This window comes from Heptranchias perlo, chromosome 29 (genome assembly GCF_035084215.1).
Source record: "Heptranchias perlo isolate sHepPer1 chromosome 29, sHepPer1.hap1, whole genome shotgun sequence".
Taxonomy (NCBI): domain Eukaryota; kingdom Metazoa; phylum Chordata; class Chondrichthyes; order Hexanchiformes; family Hexanchidae; genus Heptranchias; species Heptranchias perlo.
Genome location: NC_090353.1, coordinates 5712833 through 5733768, shown reverse-complemented (window position 1 = coordinate 5733768; position 20936 = coordinate 5712833). Strand labels below are relative to the sequence as shown.

The 20936-nt window shown below is 44.1% G+C and overlaps 1 protein-coding gene across 1 annotated transcript in view; it reads right to left on the bottom strand.

The window, feature by feature from the left end:
• The window catches only part of crsp7 (cofactor required for Sp1 transcriptional activation, subunit 7), a 138452-nt gene extending 134004 nt beyond the window's left edge, over positions 1-4448 (bottom strand). Inside the window, exon 1 of the mRNA XM_067968019.1 lies at positions 3930-4448. Within this exon, the coding sequence (XP_067824120.1) occupies positions 3930-3992 (63 nt within the window). The 5' untranslated portion in view covers positions 3993-4448. The remainder of the gene's footprint in view (positions 1-3929) is intronic.
• Between the last annotated feature and the right edge of the window lie 16488 nt (positions 4449-20936).

The following is a 20936-nucleotide window of genomic DNA, read 5'->3' as shown; positions in this document are numbered from 1 at the left end:
GAACTTACATTTCTTGTTTTGTCCCTAGATGAGACAAATAAGCTGAGCTCCTGGAATATGTGGCAGTACCTGCAGAACAGCTGTTCTCACAAGCCAGTCATCTAAATACAGATAAAGTTGCAAGAACCACATTGGGCGGTGCAAAGAAAAATAGACAGACATTTTGTGCAAAGGGGAGCACCATGTATGAGTAGCTGAGACTCAAAGTTGAACCAGATACTGTTGATGACAGATGAATGGCAGCTTCCTGCATGGAGATTCTGCCTGAATAATATGGGGCACATTTACCATCTGAGGTTTTGCTTGAGCCAGAATCTGTTCAGTGCCCCAAGACCAAAAATGGGACAGTACCATCCAGACTTTTTGAGGAATACAAAATAATAAGTAAAAAACAATCTTTTCCCAATTTACATAAATTTGTTCAATTGCTGCAGATGACAGAAGACCACCTCGCGAAGGGCCCTCAGAAGAATGGTCAGACTTTAAATATCACAATGGATCAGTCTGAAAATATAGGAAGACAACTCAATGCTGGCTATGTGGAGCTTAACCTGGAGTAATGGAACATCTGTGGCAAGATCCACACAGTCCAGGCCTCAAACAAGGCTGCTCAGGAGCTCCAACCAAAAACATAAAAGGACTGCTCCTGTGGTCCCCGACTAGATCTGTAGACACAGCAGCTGATTCCATAGTGGGTGCCCGTGCAGCCACGGTGCTTAACTTTTGCAGTTGCTGTTTATAGCCTGGACTCTTCATTGAGAGTTACAAGGTCTGAGGTCAGCTGGGCTTTTTGCTTCAGCACCTGAAACATGACCATGGAATCTGCAAGAGCAAGGGAGGTTAGACCACTAGGTTGCATTCATAACCAGGGGTTGCTACTGTATGTATGTGGAATCTCTCTGCACGGTGCTCTAGAGAGATAGGCAGGGTGAACAGTCTCAAAAATCAAAACATGGGAGTTAATGGTTTAATCCATGGACAGGAATTCCAGAGCTGGTGCATTCAGACTATACATCACCCTGGAGTTAAAATAGCCTCAATGTGCCATTCTGAGGTGCTTGTTCAGCAAAAGCTGGCACATCATTCTAATTCTCCTACTCCTCTTGTACAGATCTTAACTCAGTCACCTACTGGAAGTGGAATGGTTCACATGGCCCCTTCTGCAGGCACATCATTGGAGAAGAGTCCCGTTGGTCATTTTGCAACCACTGACTCTACCAATGAGAACCTGGGTGAAAGACGTGGTGTCAAATCTAGAAGTGACAACTTCTTGCCACTCAGAGAGGGTAGCTGTCCTTGCACCTTCTTCAACAGTAGATGCCCCAAAAATTGAGACAGTGCCCAACAGTTAGTGTGCACCAACACAGATGCAAAATAGCTACATGCAATGGTTACTTGCTGGTTTACACTTGCCAATCCTCTAAATAAATGGTATCCAGATATATGTCTGATGTTTGGCAGTATAATACACCAATGGGTTCCAGTGCCCCAAGGTGATATTTGTACTGTTGATGACAGCCAGCCAGGCTGGAGTGGAGAAGGATTGACCAACATACATCATTGACCCTTTGAGAAGCCACCTCCTCGGTACCAAAAGAGGACTTTTCTTTCAATGCTAGATACTGGGGTGTCTCTCAATGCTGCAGTCAAAACAAAGGACAGTATCAGCGGCACTAAATCTGGTCATTGTTGTCAGTCTGGGGAGAATACGTATACGGAAATCCACCGCACTGACGCAATCAACTTCAATCCATATCTGAGGACCAGACAAAGGTGCCAAATTTAGTTCTCACTGGTGCCAGTGCTGTTGATGGATACTACTTCTTGGAACACCACTGGGTTCAACGCTTGAAGCCCGTCTTGTCCCTTGTGGGTGCACTCACAGGACTGATCGGTACAAGAATGGTTTCCAGAGTGAAGGCTGCTGGCTATCTTTTTGTGGATTCAGTTGTCAGGTATTGACCCAGTAAATCTGGTGCTGGAAGTTCCTGCATTACAGTAATGATGCCAGGCGGTTCCTGGATGTAGCTATTTGCTACTGGGTTAGAATTTTTTGCCATCACTTGGAATGGGGTGAACAAGTGACCATGTCAAGCTTCAGGCCTAGACAAGAGGTAATAAAGGTACAAGAACACAAAATCGTGTTAAAACCTATAGGTGAGTGATGGCCGGAATGGAAGATTGAAGAATTTTTAAAAACTTTTTTTTAAAAAGTCTGAAGAAATTTGATGAATTCAAGAAAAATATTAGGAAATAAGAAAATTCAGCTGATCTGAAGAATCTGTTACCACAACATTAAGATTTAAAACCAATGGAATACTTGCAGACAGTCAATGATTTTCCAGCACTGATAAAAACAAACACTCCAAGGTGGGACAGGGACCTAGTCATCCAACAGGGGTATTGCCGACATCAAAATCCCTTGCATAATTTTGCTAGCAGAACATTCTCTGGTGCCAGATCCCTCAAGCTGTATGTAGAAGATGCAAGCTGTAGAAGAACTGGAAGGAAACTATCTGACAAGACCCCATCCCCATCCTAGACAAAGCAAGTTACATAAATAAAACCTTCCTAACCAAATTAGAAATAATCTGCAAATTTTGTCTATCCCTAAAATGATTAGCACTACTATTTAAGTTTTACTGATCTTTATAAAATGAATAGTAGGAAATTGGAGCTTGCAACTAATAACTCTTTACAAGTGCTGTTGCTCTGAAATTCACTGATTTATTTTCAAAATAATGGAGATGCTAGTACATATTTTCTGAACAATTTCTCTAAATAAAAGTTATCATTTAGTTGTTGGCACTAGTCTGCATAGGTCAGGAAGGAATACTGTCTCTTTTTGCAGTAGCAACTTGAAAACACACCAAAACCAGCCACATAAAACATTCACCAAATATAAAGCAGCAGAATTCCTCTAATTCATAATGCAGCTGCGACTTCACCATATAAAATACCAGAAATCAAGAATTATGCAACCCAGCAAGATTCATACGTGAAAACCACTAACAATTCTTACAAGCTAGACTAGAATTATCCTAAAATTCGGTGTTTTAATATCAGATATATCCCTAATGTTACTCGGGTGCCTCAAGTTTCCCATCATTCCAGTAGCCACTTCCTGTTTGCCAGCTTTATCTGCTCTCCCGTATGTGCTTGCCTAACCCTAAAACAATTACTTCAACACGAAAACGTTAAATTCCAATCGCCAGATCTAACATTAACCACAACACGGATTCATTGCAACTCCCTTTCAATTTGGAATTGGGGGGGGGGGGGTGGTTGCAGAGAGAAAATCGAAAGACTCACTTTACACCTCCTCTCATCTTCCAATTTTTACAAAATGTGCACGACACTACTTTTGTTCACCAGATAGATTGATATATTAAATATCACAAATCAACTTGACGCTTTAGGTAAATATGTTCACTGCCATCTCATAAGGACTGTGTACAGTTAACTTAAAAAAGATGGCAGTAAGTACAACAGTTGGTCACCATTTTAATAAGAGAAACTTCCCAACGATTTAGATAACCAGAAAAATTAATAGTTGTTTAAAACTTTATATATTTTTGGGACGAATCATTGTGCGTGTGATTTGTGATTACTTAAAAACAACCAGAGCGTGCTGTAAAGTCCTGCTGAAGCTGGGAGCTGCCATGGTTTAGAGGAATCCTGTTGCTACTCCACGCTGGGAGATTCATCTCCGAGCCCTGCACAAGGCGCAATAGATCCCGGACTATTCCCATCCGGCCCGCCTTTCTCCAGTCCTCAGAGCACTCACTCATCGTGGGCCTGGGGTCAAAGCCTGCCCCGCTAGGCCGCGCTCACTCCGCTCTCTCACACACGCTCTCTCACAGACAGACCCCGGACCGCCAAGGGCCCGATCCCGGGGCCTGCGTGCAGGCACACGGCCTGGTTCTTACATTGGCATCCTTGTCTATGGCCTGGAGCAGCTGGTCCTTGATCTGCTGCGGGGTGGGTGTCATTTGGCGGCGGTGTGACGGCGGCGGCACGGCGGTGGAGGGGACAGGGTGGAGGAGGGGGGGGGGAAGGAGAAGGAAGGGGGGGGGGGGGGGAAGGAGAAGGAAGGGGGGGGGGGGGGAAAGAGGGAAAGGAAAGGGACGGGGAGCTGGGGGGAGGGAGGCCCGCTAACAAGAGGCGCAGAGTCTGAGGAAGTAGCTGCGAAGAGCGGCGGCTGCAGCAGGGCCGGTCGGAACCGTCATATTCCGCCGCGGCGCTCTCGGGTGGCTCCGTGTGTCCAGTGTGCGCCTCACTTTTTCTGGCTGTCTGTCACTGCCTGAAGCGAACCCGCACCACACGACCCAGCCCGGCCCAAGCAGACCAGACCAGACCAGACCAGACCGAACACTGAACCGAGTCTGACTGAAGAGCCGTGCGCTGCACCATGGGAATCCACAACTCCGGCTTCACCCGCGTCACAATCTACGCGCGAGCGCATCATCACCGCCGCCCGCGCGCGCGCGCGAAAAAAAAAATCAAATAACGGCGCGCTCCTGCGCGCAACCCGCGGCGCGTGCGCTGTGTTTTTTTTAAAAAAATGGCAACGCGCGCACGCTCCCGCGCCGTAACAATCGCGGCGCGCGCTTGAGCGCGCATACGTCACAACATCGGCATGCGCTTGGATGCGCACGCGCGGTGATGCGCGTGGGTTTTTCTGCCTCCAGGAGCGGCGGCGGGCGGAGGGAAAGTCTGAAGACCGCATGCGCGGCAAACGGGTTACCGTGGTAACGAACTGCGAATGGAGACTGATTGAAACTGTTCCCAGGATTGTGCTCCGATGACTCTGGAGCAGGAAGCGAGAGAAGACCTGCCAGAGGTTTATGAGGTGATATTTCTTTGATGACGGCGACTCCTAAACATAAATGCCGCTCTCCAAATAGCACTTGCTAGTCGATTGCCCAGGGTGTTTCACACGGGGAGTTAAGGCCAAGTGCAGCAGAGTTTAGAGGGTGAGTCCAGGATGCACAAATATTACTCAGTCCCCATTTCATGCTAATATATTCTATTTTTTATATAATACTCTAATTTTATTATTTATAGCTAAATAGTAAAGCTTAACCGCAATTTGGTTAGTAGAGTTGGTTAGAATTTAGGCTGAGGGACATTAAATGGAGGCACTACAGCGCTACCACTGGAAGGATTGTGTAATTACTCTGTGACACGTTTACATAAGCAGTTTCCATTCTAAATGGGCTCAAAGCAATTTATAATGGATAAGTTGACACAATAGTGTGATAAAAACGTGACAACAGGAAGTAATGTTTTGTAGACAGGAACTGTGTACAGATGTAAGCTTTTGCTGTATTACTAGTTGATCTCCTGTGGCATTGCAAATGGAGTAAAACCAAATGTACTCTTTAGGTGAAGCAGAGTTAGAGGATAATTGGGCCAGGACATAATTCAGTCTCCATTTTAGAATTATACATTCTTTTCTTATCTTTAAATTATACTGTTAGATTTTAGTGAGAAGTCAACCAAAACAACAAGCTCAAAATAGCAGTTTATTTTCCAGACTAAAGTTTGAAATAATTTTAAAAGTAACAAAGTCACCTAAATTGTTTTGTGCAGCACATATCATAATGTCATCATATCACAATGCCACTGTCAAAGGAATCCCCAGGAGCTCAGATCAGGCTTTGGAGGCCCTATGTGAATGGAGTCTCCAAACCCAAAGTGAACACAGGTAGCCACATATGGAGCTTAGCGAGAACTCAGCAACCCCTCTGAGTACCACCACAATTTACACTGATTCCACAATAAATTTTGATACTTCATCAGACTTTCCTTCAATGGTGACCATGGTCTAGTGAATTATCTGAGACATGGACTGGTACTGTTACAAATGATAGGTTATCCTGATGATTCAGAAGTGGCCCACCTCGAAGGATAATAAGAAGGCAACATCCCTGGGTAATGTTCCTGATTGATCCAGAATCTGACCAGCATATCCTTTTCAAATTAAGTCCCCAACTTTGACATGATAAGACCTGGAAAATTATTTTAATAATCACTCCAGGGTTTCAGCATTCAAACTTATTCCAGTAATCATGAACCAGAACTCAGTGTCCAATGTCTAGAGAATATGTTGTTTTCTCTGGAATCATTGCGCATCTTTGAAATTACTACTAAGGTTAGATTCATTATATCTAACTGGGTATGCAGCCATCTGCACATCAATAATTCAGCCGATGTATATTTAGTAGTGCTGTGTGGTGTAGTTCAGTATGATTATAGAAATGAGGACAGCTTGTGAGTCCGGGTACCTGACTGATTTAATTATCTTCATTGCTGGTTTGAAAATTCTAACAAAATGTTTTGCCCTTCCGTTTGAACTGAGACGATAAGGGGACTCTAAGATGTGACATATTCCATTGCACTTTACAAATTCTGTCAGTTCTTGGGATGTAAACTGAGGACCATTGTCTGAAATCAGTTCTTCTGGTAAACCATGAGATGAAAAATCAATTCTCAATTAATTAACAGTAGCACTAGTGGTTACGGATGACATCTGTGGTTTTAACTCTCATCCTATCACTACTTTGTAGTGTTTCTTTAATTATTTTATAATTAAAAGATCCAACGCAGGCTGTGCAAATATTAGTTTCTGTTCTAAAATGGCTCCGTCAAAAAACTGACACAAACCCTACTTCTAAGGCAGGTCACATACAAAGCTTAAATAGAGCTCAGTGTCCTCGAGTGACAAAGTACATAATTTAATTAAATACCTTTTACAACCCATGAAAGTAACACACTAGACATAACATCATTTATCTCATTACTTTTATATGGGACCTTGCTCTGTGCAAATCAGCTGCTGTGTTTGCCTACAGAATAACAGCCAATACAGTTCAATTGGCTGTAAAGCACTTTGGACATCCTGAGGATGCGAAGGTGCAATATATAAATAGAAGTTCTTTATTAGAGGGTGTGAGGGGAGTGGTGGCAGGTTCAACCTTCCACATTCCCCTGATTTTCCAACTTCAGCCATATTTCTGTGAAGAGGTATTCATGCTTCATCATGGTGTTCGTTTAGCCTTACAAGAAAACTGAAATAATTGCTATTTCAAATTTTACTTTTATTTTACTTTCACATCAACAGCCATTTACATTTGTAAAGAAAGAACTTGCATTTATATAGCGCCTTTCACAACCTCAGGACGTCCAAAAACACTTCACAGCCGATTAAGTACTTTTTGAAGCATAGTCACTGTTGTAATGTAGGAAGCGCGGCAGCCAATTTGTGCACAGCAAGATCCCATAAACATCAATGTGATAATGACAGACAGTCTGTGTTTTTAATGATGTTAGTTGAGGGATAAATATTGATCAGGACTCTGGGGTGAATTTTCCTGCTCTTCTCCAAAATAGTGCCACAGGATCCTTTACGTCCACCTGAGAGGGCAGACGAGGCCCTCTGTTTAACATCTCATCTAAAAGACAGTACCTCCGACTGGAATGTCAGTCAATATTATGTGCACAAGCTACTGGGGTGGGACTTAAACCCACAACCTTCTGACTCAGAGACAAGAGGCTACCACTGAGCCACAGCTGACACCTAATAGCACCTTTAATGTACCAGGGCTCCCATGGAGCTTCACAGAGGGGCTGATCTTATACTAAACAGGAATTGGGAGGAGTTTCATAAGGTTACCAAAAGCACAGTTGAAAGATGGGTTTCAAGAAGGCATTTAAAAGCAGGGAGAGATGTGACAAAGCAGAGAGATTTTGGTAGAGAATACCCGAGTGCAATGCTATGATGGCTGAAGACTCTGCCACCCCTGTAGATTGGAAGGAGGATGATACAAAGTAGTTTGAACATTAGAACATAAGAAATAGGAGCAAGAGTAGGCTGTAGTGCCCCTCGAGCCTGCTGCGCCATTCAGTGAGATTATGGCTGATCTTCAACCTCAACTCCACTTTCCCGCCCGATCCCCATGTCCCTTGATTCCCTTAGAGTCCAAAAATCAATCGATCTCAGTTTTGAATATACTCAACGTTCACAGCACTCTGGGTAGAGAATTCCAAAGATTCATCACCCTCTGAGTGAAGAAATTACACCCCATCTCAGTCCTAAATCGCCCACCCCTTATCCTGAGATTATGCCCCCTAGTTCTAGACTCTCCAGCCAGGGGAAACAGCTTCTCCGTATCTACCCTGTCAAGCCCTCTAAGAATTTTATACGTTTCTACGAGATCACCTCTCATTCTTCTAAACTCCAGAGAGTATAGACCCATTCTACTCAATCTCTCCTCATAGGACAACCCTCTCATCCCAGGAATTAATCCAGTGAACCTTCGTTGCACCACCTCTAAAGCAAATATATCCTTCCTTAGGTAAGGAAACTAAAACTGTACACAGTACTCCAGGTGTGGTCTCACCAAAGTCCTGTTCAAGAGTAACTTCCTTACTCTTGTACTCCAACACCCTTCTAATAAAGGCCAACATACCATTTGCCTTCCTAATTGCTTGCTGTACCTACGTGTTAACTTTCTGTGTTTCGTGTACAAGGACACCCAAATCCCTGTGAACAGCAACATTTAATAGTTTTTCACCATTAAAAAATATACTGCCTTTCTATCCTTCCTACCAAAATGAATAATCTCACATTTCCCCACATTATCCACATCTGCCTCCTTCTTGCCCACTCGCATTTTTTTTATTCGTTCATGGGATGTGGGCATTGCTGGCGAGGCCGGCATTTATTGCCCATCCCTAATTGCCCTTGAGAAGGTGGTGGTGAGCCGCCTTCTTGAACCGCTGCAGTGCAGTCCGTGTGGTGAAGGTTCTCCCACAGTGCTGTTAGGAAGGGAGTTCCAGGATTTTGACCCAGCGACGATGAAGGAACGGCAATATATTTCCAAGTCGGGATGGTGTGTGACTTGGAGGGGAACGTGCAGGTGGTGTTGTTCCCATGTACCTGCTGCTCTTGTCCTTCTAGGTGGTAGAGGTCACGGATTTGGGAGGTGCTGTCGAAGAAGCCTTGGCGAGTTGCTGCAGTGCATCCTGTGGATGGTACACACTGCAGCCACTGTGCGCCAGTGGTGAAGGGAGTGAATGTTTAGGGTGGTGGATGGGGTGCCAATCAAGCGGGCTGCTTTGTCCTGGATGGTGTTGAGCTTCTTGAGTGTTGTTAGAGCTGCACTCATCCAGGCAAGTGGAAAGTATTCCATCACACTCCTGACTTGTGCCTTGTAAATGGTGGAAAGGCTTTGGGGAGTCAGGAGGTGAGTCACTCGCCGCAGAATACCCAGCCTCTGACCTGCTCTTGTAGCCACAGTATTTATATGGCTGCTCCAGTTAAGTTTCTGGTCAATGGTCAAGCTGTTTCAGAAAGACAGCAGTTAGTCTCGGAACTTCTTGCCTCCTTTCACGTGGCGTGAAAGAAAAAGCCCGGGAATCCCGACCCCCCCCACACCGGGATTGAAATCGGAAACTGTGGGAAAATGGAGGCCCGATGCCTCCTTGAAAGGTTTTACAGCCCGACCCTTTTACACCTCCTTGGTCACCTGCCCTCCGTCCCGCTCCGGTGAATACCCGAAATGGGCGGGTTGGAGGTGGGTTGAGAGCGAGTCTGAAATGGTTGCAGTTTTGAATGCCCCCCCGCCCCCAACCCTCCATTTTTCACTTTTAAATTTGTGCCCTTTGTGTCCTCCACACAGTTTGAATCCGAAAGAGCGAAATGTAGTGCTATCAGTCTAGTCTTTTGTTTTCAAATTTTATTCAAACTTGATTTTTGCTTTCCATATTTTCATTCTAATCTTTTAGGGAATTTTTTTACCCAACTCAACAAGCTACAAGAAAAGTTGAGAAATAATAAACTGGTGCTTAAATGATAGCTGTGTTTTCTCTTTTGATTTCTGACTTTTTCTGAAAGTCTATGAATTATTGGACAGTATGGTTTAAATTCTAGGAGTAATTTTAGTTTTATTCTTGTCTGATCATTTCAAACTTAATCTTATTTTGTTTCTTATTAAAAATGTAGTACTAATTTTTATCTTTGCTGATGAAAATACAATATTTTTCACCTCTTTTTGCTCTGGTTCAACTTGTGCATCTTCTTGTTACACTCTTGGGGGTTTTAGTACCTTCTTGTCTTCCAATGGTCCAACAGGTGTTCCCATGCACAGACCTTAGTCCATAGCTATCAGGAAGCTGAACCCTTTTCTATACCCTGCCTGTGCAGGGGTGAATTCGTGAGAGAAACCCCATTTGCAGTCGTCTGCTTACTAGATTTAATATACTATCATGGAAATACAGACTCGGAAATTCCTCTGGTCTCCCATCGTAAGACTGACAATCATGATTCTGCTATTATTTAACTGGATTTGGGTAAATTTCAGATTTCTCTGCAGTTCTTTACATTGCAGGCTCTATACATCTTGAACCGGAACTTGTTCAGAGCGGCATGGCAATGTTCGCAGCAGTTTCTGCAAATTAAATGTACGAATTTACTTACTGCGGATCCATGGCGTGGACTTGCGTGATTTGCAAGTTTTTTAAAAATGCGCGGTATCAACCCAGCCTCTGAACAGTGTGGGTTGATTCACACGCGAAATGTCTGTGAGAATGGAAGACACACCCACAAAATCTGTCAGGAAGAGAAGTCACGCCCACAAGCAGGCAAGCAAAGTTCATTCATTTAAAGTAATATTCTGCAAGTCAGTGTAAATAAAAATTTTAATATTTTTGTTATAAAAAGCCAAAGTAGTAGTTTAATTAAATTAAAGAGACCGAAGTTAAAAGTAAAAAAATGTTTTTTTACTTTTAAAATTTTTTTAATGACCAAAAAATATTACTATAAGGGGTAATATGCGACACCACATTTTTAAAATGTAATTTTTTTGTGGTTTGGCAGTCATTAAGAGTCATCGCGCCTTTAAAAAGTAGTGTAGACCTGGCATTTTTCAGCGTACCTTTTGATGGCATAAGTAGTTACGTTCCAGCTGGGAAGATGGGAAAGTTCACGATTTTTCTGTTATTTCAATGATAATGGCATGCGATTCCCCTTTAATTCACAGCTGTCAAATTGCTGGCGAACCAATAGGAGCAAGTTCACGATTTCCGGTTTTTAGTGCGCATGTGCAAATGCATGAACTTGTTTCATCGATTCGCCGGTGGAGACAGAGGACGCCATTGAGGAACGCCATTCTCAGGTGAGTAATTTCTGCCCCATTATTCCATCCTTGTAAAACATCTTTCTTTCCCATCCCTGGCATAAGACTGTTGAACCTACACTGTACTCTGTCTATGGCTTTAATGTTCTTTCTATAATGTGCCGCCCAAAACTCCACGTCAGCAGAACCCCCAGGAAAACAGTGGAGACCCAGTTAGGAAAGTATGAACCCAGTTGCGCTCTCTCCATGTTTCCAGGAGTTCCCTTAATGACTTGTAGGGAGTGTGACTGGGAGTGCCTGCACCTCAGGCTTCAGTGGGACTAGGAGTAGTAGTGATGGATAGTATGTTGAGTGAGAGGAGGTGTACCGGCTTCCACAGGGGTATATATGGGCCTCGCCGGTGGGGTCCAGGCCAGGTAAGCAGCCTGGACCCCAAAGAGTTCTAAATATTTTTTGAAAAAAATTCTGCTGATCGGCCCCCTTGATTGGAGGGGCAGTGGGACATTTGGCAGAGTCAGGCAGAGATGCCTCAGAAACCTCCGCGCTCCCTACGGGCGCTGGAATTTCTGGCAGGCATGGGCAGGAGGGTACTGGAGATGTACCTGAAGTGGCACTTGTTAATGAGATCCCCTCATACTGACTCTGCAAAATTCCAGGGGAGTCAGTGCTGGATGGCACCATCACCATCTTAGCAGAATGGCCAGGACCTGAGGAATTTCAGAGTCATAGAAGTTTACTACTACCTGTGGCAAAGCATTTCATGCTTCAGCAACTTGCTACTAAAAAAAATATTCTAACCTCTCTCCTTGTTCTCTTTAGTGACAATTTTAAATTATCACTTAATTCCAGAGAGAATAATCCTTCCTTATTCAGCCTCTCAACCCCCTTCAGAATTTTAAATCTCGTCAGCCATCTCTGCTCCAGTGGAAATAGTCTCAGTATCTCAAGTCTCTCCTCATAATTACAGTTTCCTATTCCTGGTCTGGTCATTATCACATTGCTGTTTGTGGGAGCTTGCTGTGCGCAAATTGGCTGCTGTGTTTCCCATATTACAACAGTGACTACACATTTAAAGTACTCAATTAATTGTAAAGCACTTTCGGATGTCCTGAGGTCATGAAAGGCACTGTATAAAAGCAAGTCCTTTCTCTTCATCCTGATGAACCTACGCTCTATGCTGTTGATGGGTTTTAATGTCATAATGGGATGCCCTAATCTGCACACAGCATCCCAACTATGGTCCTGTACAAATGTAGCATTGCTTTGATGCTCTTGTACTTTGCGCTCTATTTATAAAACCCAAAATGTCATCGGCTTTCTTTATGTCTTTATCTGCCTGCACTCACAGGTATTATGGATTTGAACTCTTACATCCCTCTGTTTATTCACACCCTTTGAGTATATCTTCTCCTTTCTTGTTTTCACACTCCTCCAAATTAAATTGATATGTCACCCGTTTGCCCATTCTGCAAACCTGTCTATCTCTTCTACGAAAGTGGACCCAGCACTGACTGCTGGAGCACAGCATTTCCAATCCTGCTGTGATCCATGCAATACCCATTAATCCTAACCCTTTATTTTCTGTTAGTCAACCAAATTTCTACTCATGCTGCTACATTGCCCCTCATTCTATACTCCTGAATTGTAACAAGCCTCCTGTGAAGAACCTTATCTACTGCCTTCTGTGCATATATACCACATTGTGGATTCAAGTCCCACTACAGAGACTTGAGCACATAATGTAGGCTGACACTCCAGTGCAGTACTGAGGGAGTGTTGCACTGTCAGAACTGCCATCTTTCAGATGAGACGTTAAACTGAGGCCCCATCTGCCCTCTAAGGTGGTCGTAAAAGATCCCATGGCACTATTTCGAAGAAGAGCATGGGAGTTCTCCCCAGTTGTCCTGGGTCAATATTTATTCCTCAACCAACATCAATAAAACATATCTGGTCATTATCTTATTACTGTTTGTGGGATATTTCTGTGTGCAAATTGACTGCTGCATTTCCTACATTATAACACTTCAAAAAAAAGTAATGAATTGGCTGTAAAGCACTTTGGGATGTCCTGAGGCCATGAAAGGCGTTATATAAATCCAAGTTCTTTGGGTTTATTTACCGCATTCCCTTTAACTACCCAATTAGCCACGTCTTCAAAAAAAACTATTACATTTTTCAAATACAACGGACCTTTAACAAATCCATGCTGGATGTCACTGATTAACCCATGCATTTATCTATACCCACAAATTTTATCTCGAATTGTGGATTCTAAGAGATAGACTTACTGGTCTATAGTTACCCCATTTATCCTTCTTTCCCTTCTTGAACATTGGCTACAATTTGCACATTTAAGGAGGACTGAAAAATTGTGCCAGCACCTCTGCTATCTCCTCTCTGACTTCCTTCATCAGCCTAGTCTGCATGCCATCAGGGCCCAATGATTTATCTATCTTCAATTCTGCTAATTTTTTCACAACTGATTCCTTTTCTACAGTTATATCTAACAATTGTTCCACATCCTCCTCTAGTATACCTACATTCTCACTTCCATCATCACTTGTAAAAACTGATGCAAATATTTATTTTATATATATCCGCCATACCTTTATCCTCCACAATAGATTACCCCCTTCGTCGCTGAGCCATTCTACCTTCTCTTTAACTAATCTTTTACCTTTTTATGCTTATAAAAACACTCACTATTTCTTTTTATTTTATCTGCAACACTTTGTTCTGAATCCCTTTTGCACCTCCCCGCTACACACTCTATATTCCCCATGATTTTCTTTAGTATTGTTAATCCTAGTTTTGTTATATGGCTCACTTAAATTTCACTTTAGTTTTAATCTATCTTTCCATGCACCCTATTCTTTATGCACTCATTTTCTTCCTTATAGAAATTTATCTATCCACTGCATATTTGACAATTCCCCACTGCTGTCCCCACTTTTATGCCCAGTTTTTCTAAGCTAAATTCCTTCTTTTCTCGCTTAACTTTGCCTTTTTCCAGTCCAGCACCCTTATCTTTCACTCTTAATTATCCTTTTCTCACCTTGTTACCAAATCCATTTCAAAATAGTGGCTACTATCAACTAATCACTTTATTTAAATACATGAATAGCAAATGAAGCACAATGAATAGCAAATGAAGCACAATAATTGGCATTATGTAAGTACCAACACTTGAGAGTATGTATAATCAGGGTACGGTAGCATAGTGGTTATGTTACTGGGCTAGTAATCCAGAGGCCTGGACTAAAATCCAGAGTCATGAGTTCAAATCCTGCCACGGCAGCTGGCGAATTTAAAAATTCAATTAATTAAATAAAAATCTGGAATTAAAATACTAGTATCAGTAATGATGGCCATGAAACTACCGGATTGTCGTAAAAACCCATCTGGTTCACTAATGTCCTTTAGGGAAGGAAGCCTGCCGCCCTTACCCGGTCTGGCCTATATGTGACTCCAGACCCACAGCAATGTGGTTGATTCTTAATTGCCCTCTGAAATGGCCTAGCAAACCACACCACCACCTTCTCGAGGGCAATTAGGGATGGGCAATAAATGCCGGCCTTGCCAGCGACGCCCACATCCCGTGAACGAATAAAAAAAAATATTGAGTTAATGATATGCACAGTTTCTGATTTAGTTCATTGGAAGCAGTATGGGCATGCCATAAAATGTCTCTTTTTTCCTCCCTGAGATCTCATATAATTATTTTTCCCCTCATCTTTTTGCCTTCATCTTCAATTTTTTACTTTTTTCCCCGTGCTCTCTTAGTTCTATATATTCTTCCATTCTCTCCACTTAATTTTCCAGTTTAATTTAATGTAGCTTCTTCTTTGATTTTTAAAAAAAAATTTAGCCTGTGTCCTATGCCATTTCTTCAATCTTTCCAGTCCCAGTTCAGCTTCCTTCTTCTTAGAAATTAATTCATGTTCACCATATCCCTAAAAAAAAAGCTTCCTCTTACCCTTCTAACTACTAATCTGTGGCTGTACTTTCTAATGTTATAGCAGCTGCTGTTAACTCTCAAACTGCCCATTATTTTGGAAGTTCTGGCGTATTCTATTTGATCGTCCTAATGATTTTTGGCATTGCTGTTCACTGGTGATAGTTCTGCACCTCTGGAACTCTGCTCTTGAATACTTTGGGGATTCCTTTTTCTCTCCAAAGTCTTTGACAGCGTCTAGCAGTGTGACCCTCTAAACAAGTTATTGCTATACGGTTGACCACACCATCCTCCTCCAATGCCTCTCCTCTGTCGTCTAGCTGGGTGGGACTATGCTCGCCTGGTTCCATTCATTCAGACATAGCCAGAGAATCACCTGCGATGGGGTTCTCTTCCTGCTCCCGCACCATTACTTCTGAAGTCCCCCAAGGATCTATCCTTGGCCCCCTCCTATTTCCCATCTACATGCTGCCCCTCGGCGACATCATCCAAAAATACAATGTCAGATTCCACATATACACTGACGACACCCAGCTCCACCTCACCAGCACCTCTCCCAAACCCCTCCACTGTCTCTGATTTGTCACACCACTTGTCCGATATCAAATACTGGATGAGCAAAAATTTCCTCCAACTAAATACTGGGAAAACCAAAGCCATTGTCTTTGGTCCCCACCCACTAACGCTGTTCCCTAGCCACTGACTCCGTCCCTCTCCCTGGCCACTGTCTGAGACTGAACCAGACCGTTCGCAACCTTGGTGTCCTATTTGACCCTGAGATGAGCTTCTGACCACATATCCGCTCCATCACCAAGACTGCCTACTTCCACCTCCATAACGTCGCCATCTCCGCCCCTGCCTCAGCTCATCTGCTGCTGAAACCCTCATCCATGCCTTTGTTACCTCTAGACTTGACTATTCCAATGCTCTGCTGGCCGACCTCCCATCTTACACCATCCATAAACTTGAGCTCATCCAAAACTCTGCTGCCCATGTCCTAATTCACACCAAGTCCCATTTACTCATTACCCCTCTGCTCGCTGACTTCCATTGGCTCCCGGTCTGGGTACGCCTCGATTTTAAAATTCTCATCCTTGTTTTCAAATCCCTCCATGTCCTCACCCCTACTTCTGTAATCGCCTCCAGCCCTACAACCCTCCGAGTTGTTGCCTCTTGTGCATCCCCGATTTTAATCGCTTCATCATTGGTGGCTGTGCCTTCAGCTGCCTAGGCCCTAAGCTCTGGAATTCCCTCCCTAAACCTCTCCGTCTCTCTACCTCTCTCTCCTCCTTTTCAGCAGCGAACCCAATGAGACAATCGACGATCCGGAACAGCAGACAGAGGGATCCGCGGTACAGCAACCGAAGAGGAAAGAGTCAAACTGGACTCCTCCGGAGGGTCGCTGCCCTCAGCTGGACATGTATGCTCAAGCTGTCAGGAAATGCGTCAATGCCAGATTCATCAGCCGCACTCAGAAGACAGTCCAGAATGTCACCCGAGCACAACGCAACGCCATCAACGCTCTCAAGACCAACCGCAACATCGTCATCAAACCAGCGGACAAAGGAGGAGCCATAGTCATACAGAACAGAACAGACTATTGCAAAGAAGCATACCGACAACTGGACAACCAGGAACACTACAGACGGTTACCCGCAGATCCGACCAAAGAACACACCCACCAGCTCAACAAACTGATCAAGACCTTCGATCCAGACCTTCAAAGCATCCTACGCATTCTCATCCCACGTAATCCCCGCGTGGGAGACTTCTACTGCCTCCCAAAGATACACAAAGCCAACACACCCGGACGTCCCATCGTATCAGGCAACGGAACCCTGTGTGAGAACCTCTCTGGATACATCGAGGGCATCCTGAAACCCATCGTACAGGGAACCCCCAGCTTCTGTCGTGACACTACAGACTTCCTACAAAAACTCAGTACCCACGGACCAGTTGAACCAGGAACACTTCTCACCACGATGGACGTCTCGGCACTCTACACCAGTATCCCCCACGATGACGGCATCGCTGCGACAGCATCAATACTCAACACCAACAACAGCCAATCTCCGGAAGCCATCCTACAACTCATCCGCTTCATCCTGGATCACAATGTCTTCACCTTCGATAACCAGTTCTTTACCCAAACACACGGAACAGCCATGGGGACCAAATTCGCACCCCAATACGCCAACATTTTCATGCACAAGTTCGAGCAGGACTTCTTCACTGCACAAGACCTCCAACCAACACTATACACCAGATACATCGACGACATTTTCTTTCTATGGACCCACGGCAAGGAATCACTAAAGAGACTACACGATAACATCAACAAGTTCCATCCCACCATCAAGCTCACCATGGACTACTCCTCAGAATCAGTTTCTTTCTTGGACACACGAATCTCCATCAAAGACGGGCACCTCAGCACCTCACTCTACCGCAAGCCCACGGACAACCTCACGATGCTCCACTTTTCCAGCTTCCACCCTAACCACGTCAAAGAGGCCATCCCCTATGGACAGGCCCTGCGAATACACAGGGTCTGCTCAGACGAGGAGGAACGCGATGGACACCTACAGACGCTGAAAGACGCCCTAGTAAGAACGGGATATGACGCTCGACTCATCGATCGACAGTTCCGACGGGCCACAGCAAAAAATCGCATAGACCTCCTCAGGAGACTAACACGGGACGCAACCAACAGAGTACCCTTTGTCGTCCAGTACTTCCCCGGAGCGGAGAAACTACGCCATGTTCTCCGCAGCCTTCAACATGTCATCAATGAGGACAAACACCTCGCTATGGCCATCCCCACACCTCCACTACTCGCCTTTAAACAGCCACCCAACCTCAAACAGACCATCGTTCGCAGCAAACTACCTAGCTTTCAAGAGAACAGCGTCCACGACGCCACACAACCCTGCCACGGTAACCTCTGCAAGACATGCCAGATCATCGACACAGATACCACCATCACACGAGATGACACCACCCACCAGGTGCATGGTTCATACTCCTGTGACTCAGCCAACGTTGTCTACCTCATACGTTGCAGGAAAGGATGCCCCAGAGCATGGTACATTGGCGAGACCATGCAGACGCTGCGACAACGGATGAACGGACACCGCGCAACAATCGCCAAACAGGAGGGTTCCCTCCCAGTCGGGGAACACTTCAGCAGTCATGGACATTCATCCACCGACCTTCAGGTAAGCGTACTCCAAGGCGGCCTTCGAGACACACGACAACGCAAAATTGTCGAGCAGAAATTGATAGCCAAGTTCCGCACCCATGAGGACGGCCTCAACCGGGATCTTGGGTTCATGTCACGCTACACGTTACCCCACCAGCGAACAAATGTTATCTGTTTTTAATATAATGGGTCATTTGCTGGCTCTCTCTGCCTTCCGGATGTTTCTGCCTCTCTCTGTGTTTTTTTTCTCTGTTTTTTTTCCCTGTTTGTTTTTTTGTTGAATGTGTATTCGGAGGTTCTGCAGGTAACACCTCTCTGTCTGAACACGGTGATTGCCTTGGCAACGGGCAGTTGCAGGGGCAGTCTGTAAACACCATGTTTTATTGTTCAATATGTATAAATGCGTAGGCTTCAAGGAGATCTTGAAACATTTGCCTGAGGAAGGAGAAAATCTCCGAAAGCTTGTGAATTTAAAATAAAATTGCTGGACTATAACTTGGTGTTGTAAAATTGTTTACAACTCCTCCTTTAAGACACTCCTTAAAATCTACCTCTTTGACCAAGCTTTTGGTTATCTGTCCTAATATCTCCTTATGTGGCTCGGTGTCAAATTTTGTTTGATAATCGCTCCTGTGAAGTGCCTTGGGACGTTGTTAAAGGCGCTATATAAATGTAAGTAGTTGTTGTTGTTATACGGTCTATCAAGTAGCTCTTTCTGTGCAGCAGTTGATGGCTCATCCTCTGGTTCTTTCAGCATCAACACACAGGGTTCACCAGGGTTCTGTTCACTGTCCAACTTTGTTCTTTTTTCGTATCATTTACTTTCTCCACTTATCATCCAGTCCTATTCAATCTTTTATTGCCATTCCACTCTATTAATAGACTTATTTCAAATCACATGCCTACAGAACATGTAACCTCCATTGTACCCCTTACAAGGCCATCAACATAAGGAGTTCAGGGACTCCATAAATCAGAATTCCCTATGCCCCTGGCCTTCTTTGGACCCAGTGTATAGTCAGCGCAGACTTTCAGGGTCATAACCTATTGACATCTCCTTTCTTCTTAAATGGAACTTCTACATCTCCTCCATTGCTAAAGTGTGGTTCCTCCTACTTTGCCAAACCCTTCCTTTTCTCTGCAACAATTTTTAACTCTTTTAAAATCCAAGTCCAAGACTTGAAAACTGCTTGCTTATCTGGGGAGAAGGTTCTTTTAGCACCTCTCTCGACTCCTGTGCAGAATAGAAGAAAAAGCTTGGTCTGATAGATGATGCTTCTTTCACTTTCAGCCTCCAACATTTTTCTCTTTCACTGTTAAACTTTCTGCATCACTGTTTTATCAATAATCTTTGATCATTGCTCTTTGAAACTCCAAATATGCCAACCTCCACTATGTTAAAATCCAGACCCATCCCACTGTCTCCTATTTTAACTTATTCTTTCCTGGATTTATAACATTTGTGGAAATCCTTATTCCACAAGGTCTTCCCTTCCAACCCCATATCCTCTCCATCACCAAAACCGCCTACTTCCACCTCCATAACATCGCCCGTCTCTGCCTCAGCTCATCTACAGCTGAAACCCTCATCCATGCCTTTGTTATCTCTAGATTCGACTATTCCAATGCTTTCCTGGCCACCCTCTGTAAACTTGAGCTCATCCAAAACTTTACTGCCTGTATCCTAACTTGCACCAAGTCCCGTTCACCCGTCGCTCGCCGACCTACATTGGCTTCTGGTTTTCAAATTTCTCGCCCTCCCGATCTCTGTAACCTCCTCCAGTCCTACAACCCTTCGAGATCTCTGTGCTCATCCAATTCTGGCCTCTTGCGCATCCCCAATTTTCATCGCTCCACCATTGGAGGCCGTGCTTTCAGTTGACCAGGCCCTAAGCTCTGGAATTCCCTCCCTTAACCTCTCCCCCTTTCTTCCTTTAAGACGCTCCCTTTGATCAAGCTTTTGGCCACCAGTCCTAATATCTCATGTGGCTCGGTGTCAAATTTTGTTTGATAACGCTCCTGTGAAGCACCTTGGGACGTTTTACTATGTTAAAGGCGCTATACAAATGTAAGTTGTTATTCTTTAAAAATCCAAGTTGGCATCATCTAATTATTTTTGATTTACTTCTATCCTACTGTTTTTAACCATGTTATCTGCAGCATGGACCTTGACTTTTCACCTTGCTGTTCAATCAAAAAGAAAAAATGCTGTCCAAAGAGCCAAAGGCTGAAAGACTCCCCGACTTTATGCATCATTCCTTGATCGTTACTATTAAGTTTACAATGGCCATTGACCATTTTGGCTATTCAACAGACTGAGTAAGAAAGTAATCTTCCACCTCCTCTAGAAAGGTGGACTCCTTCTCATGTAGTTTACCCTGCAGCTTTATCCTGATCTTCCTGAACTGTAAAATATATCCCTGTCCATCCTTTTTTTTTCCTGTCCAGGAGGACCATACCTAAACCAGTAATAATCTCTCCTTCATTATTCCTGACTGCAATCCCTACTTTCTGCTGCATCAGCTAAAGCTCGTATCATCTCTGTCTGTGGTTGCAGTGTCCTCTCTTGCTACTCTTCCACCTGCATTGTTGTACCAATCCCTTCTCTAGGTTCGATACTCTGTTATTTTAATCTCCC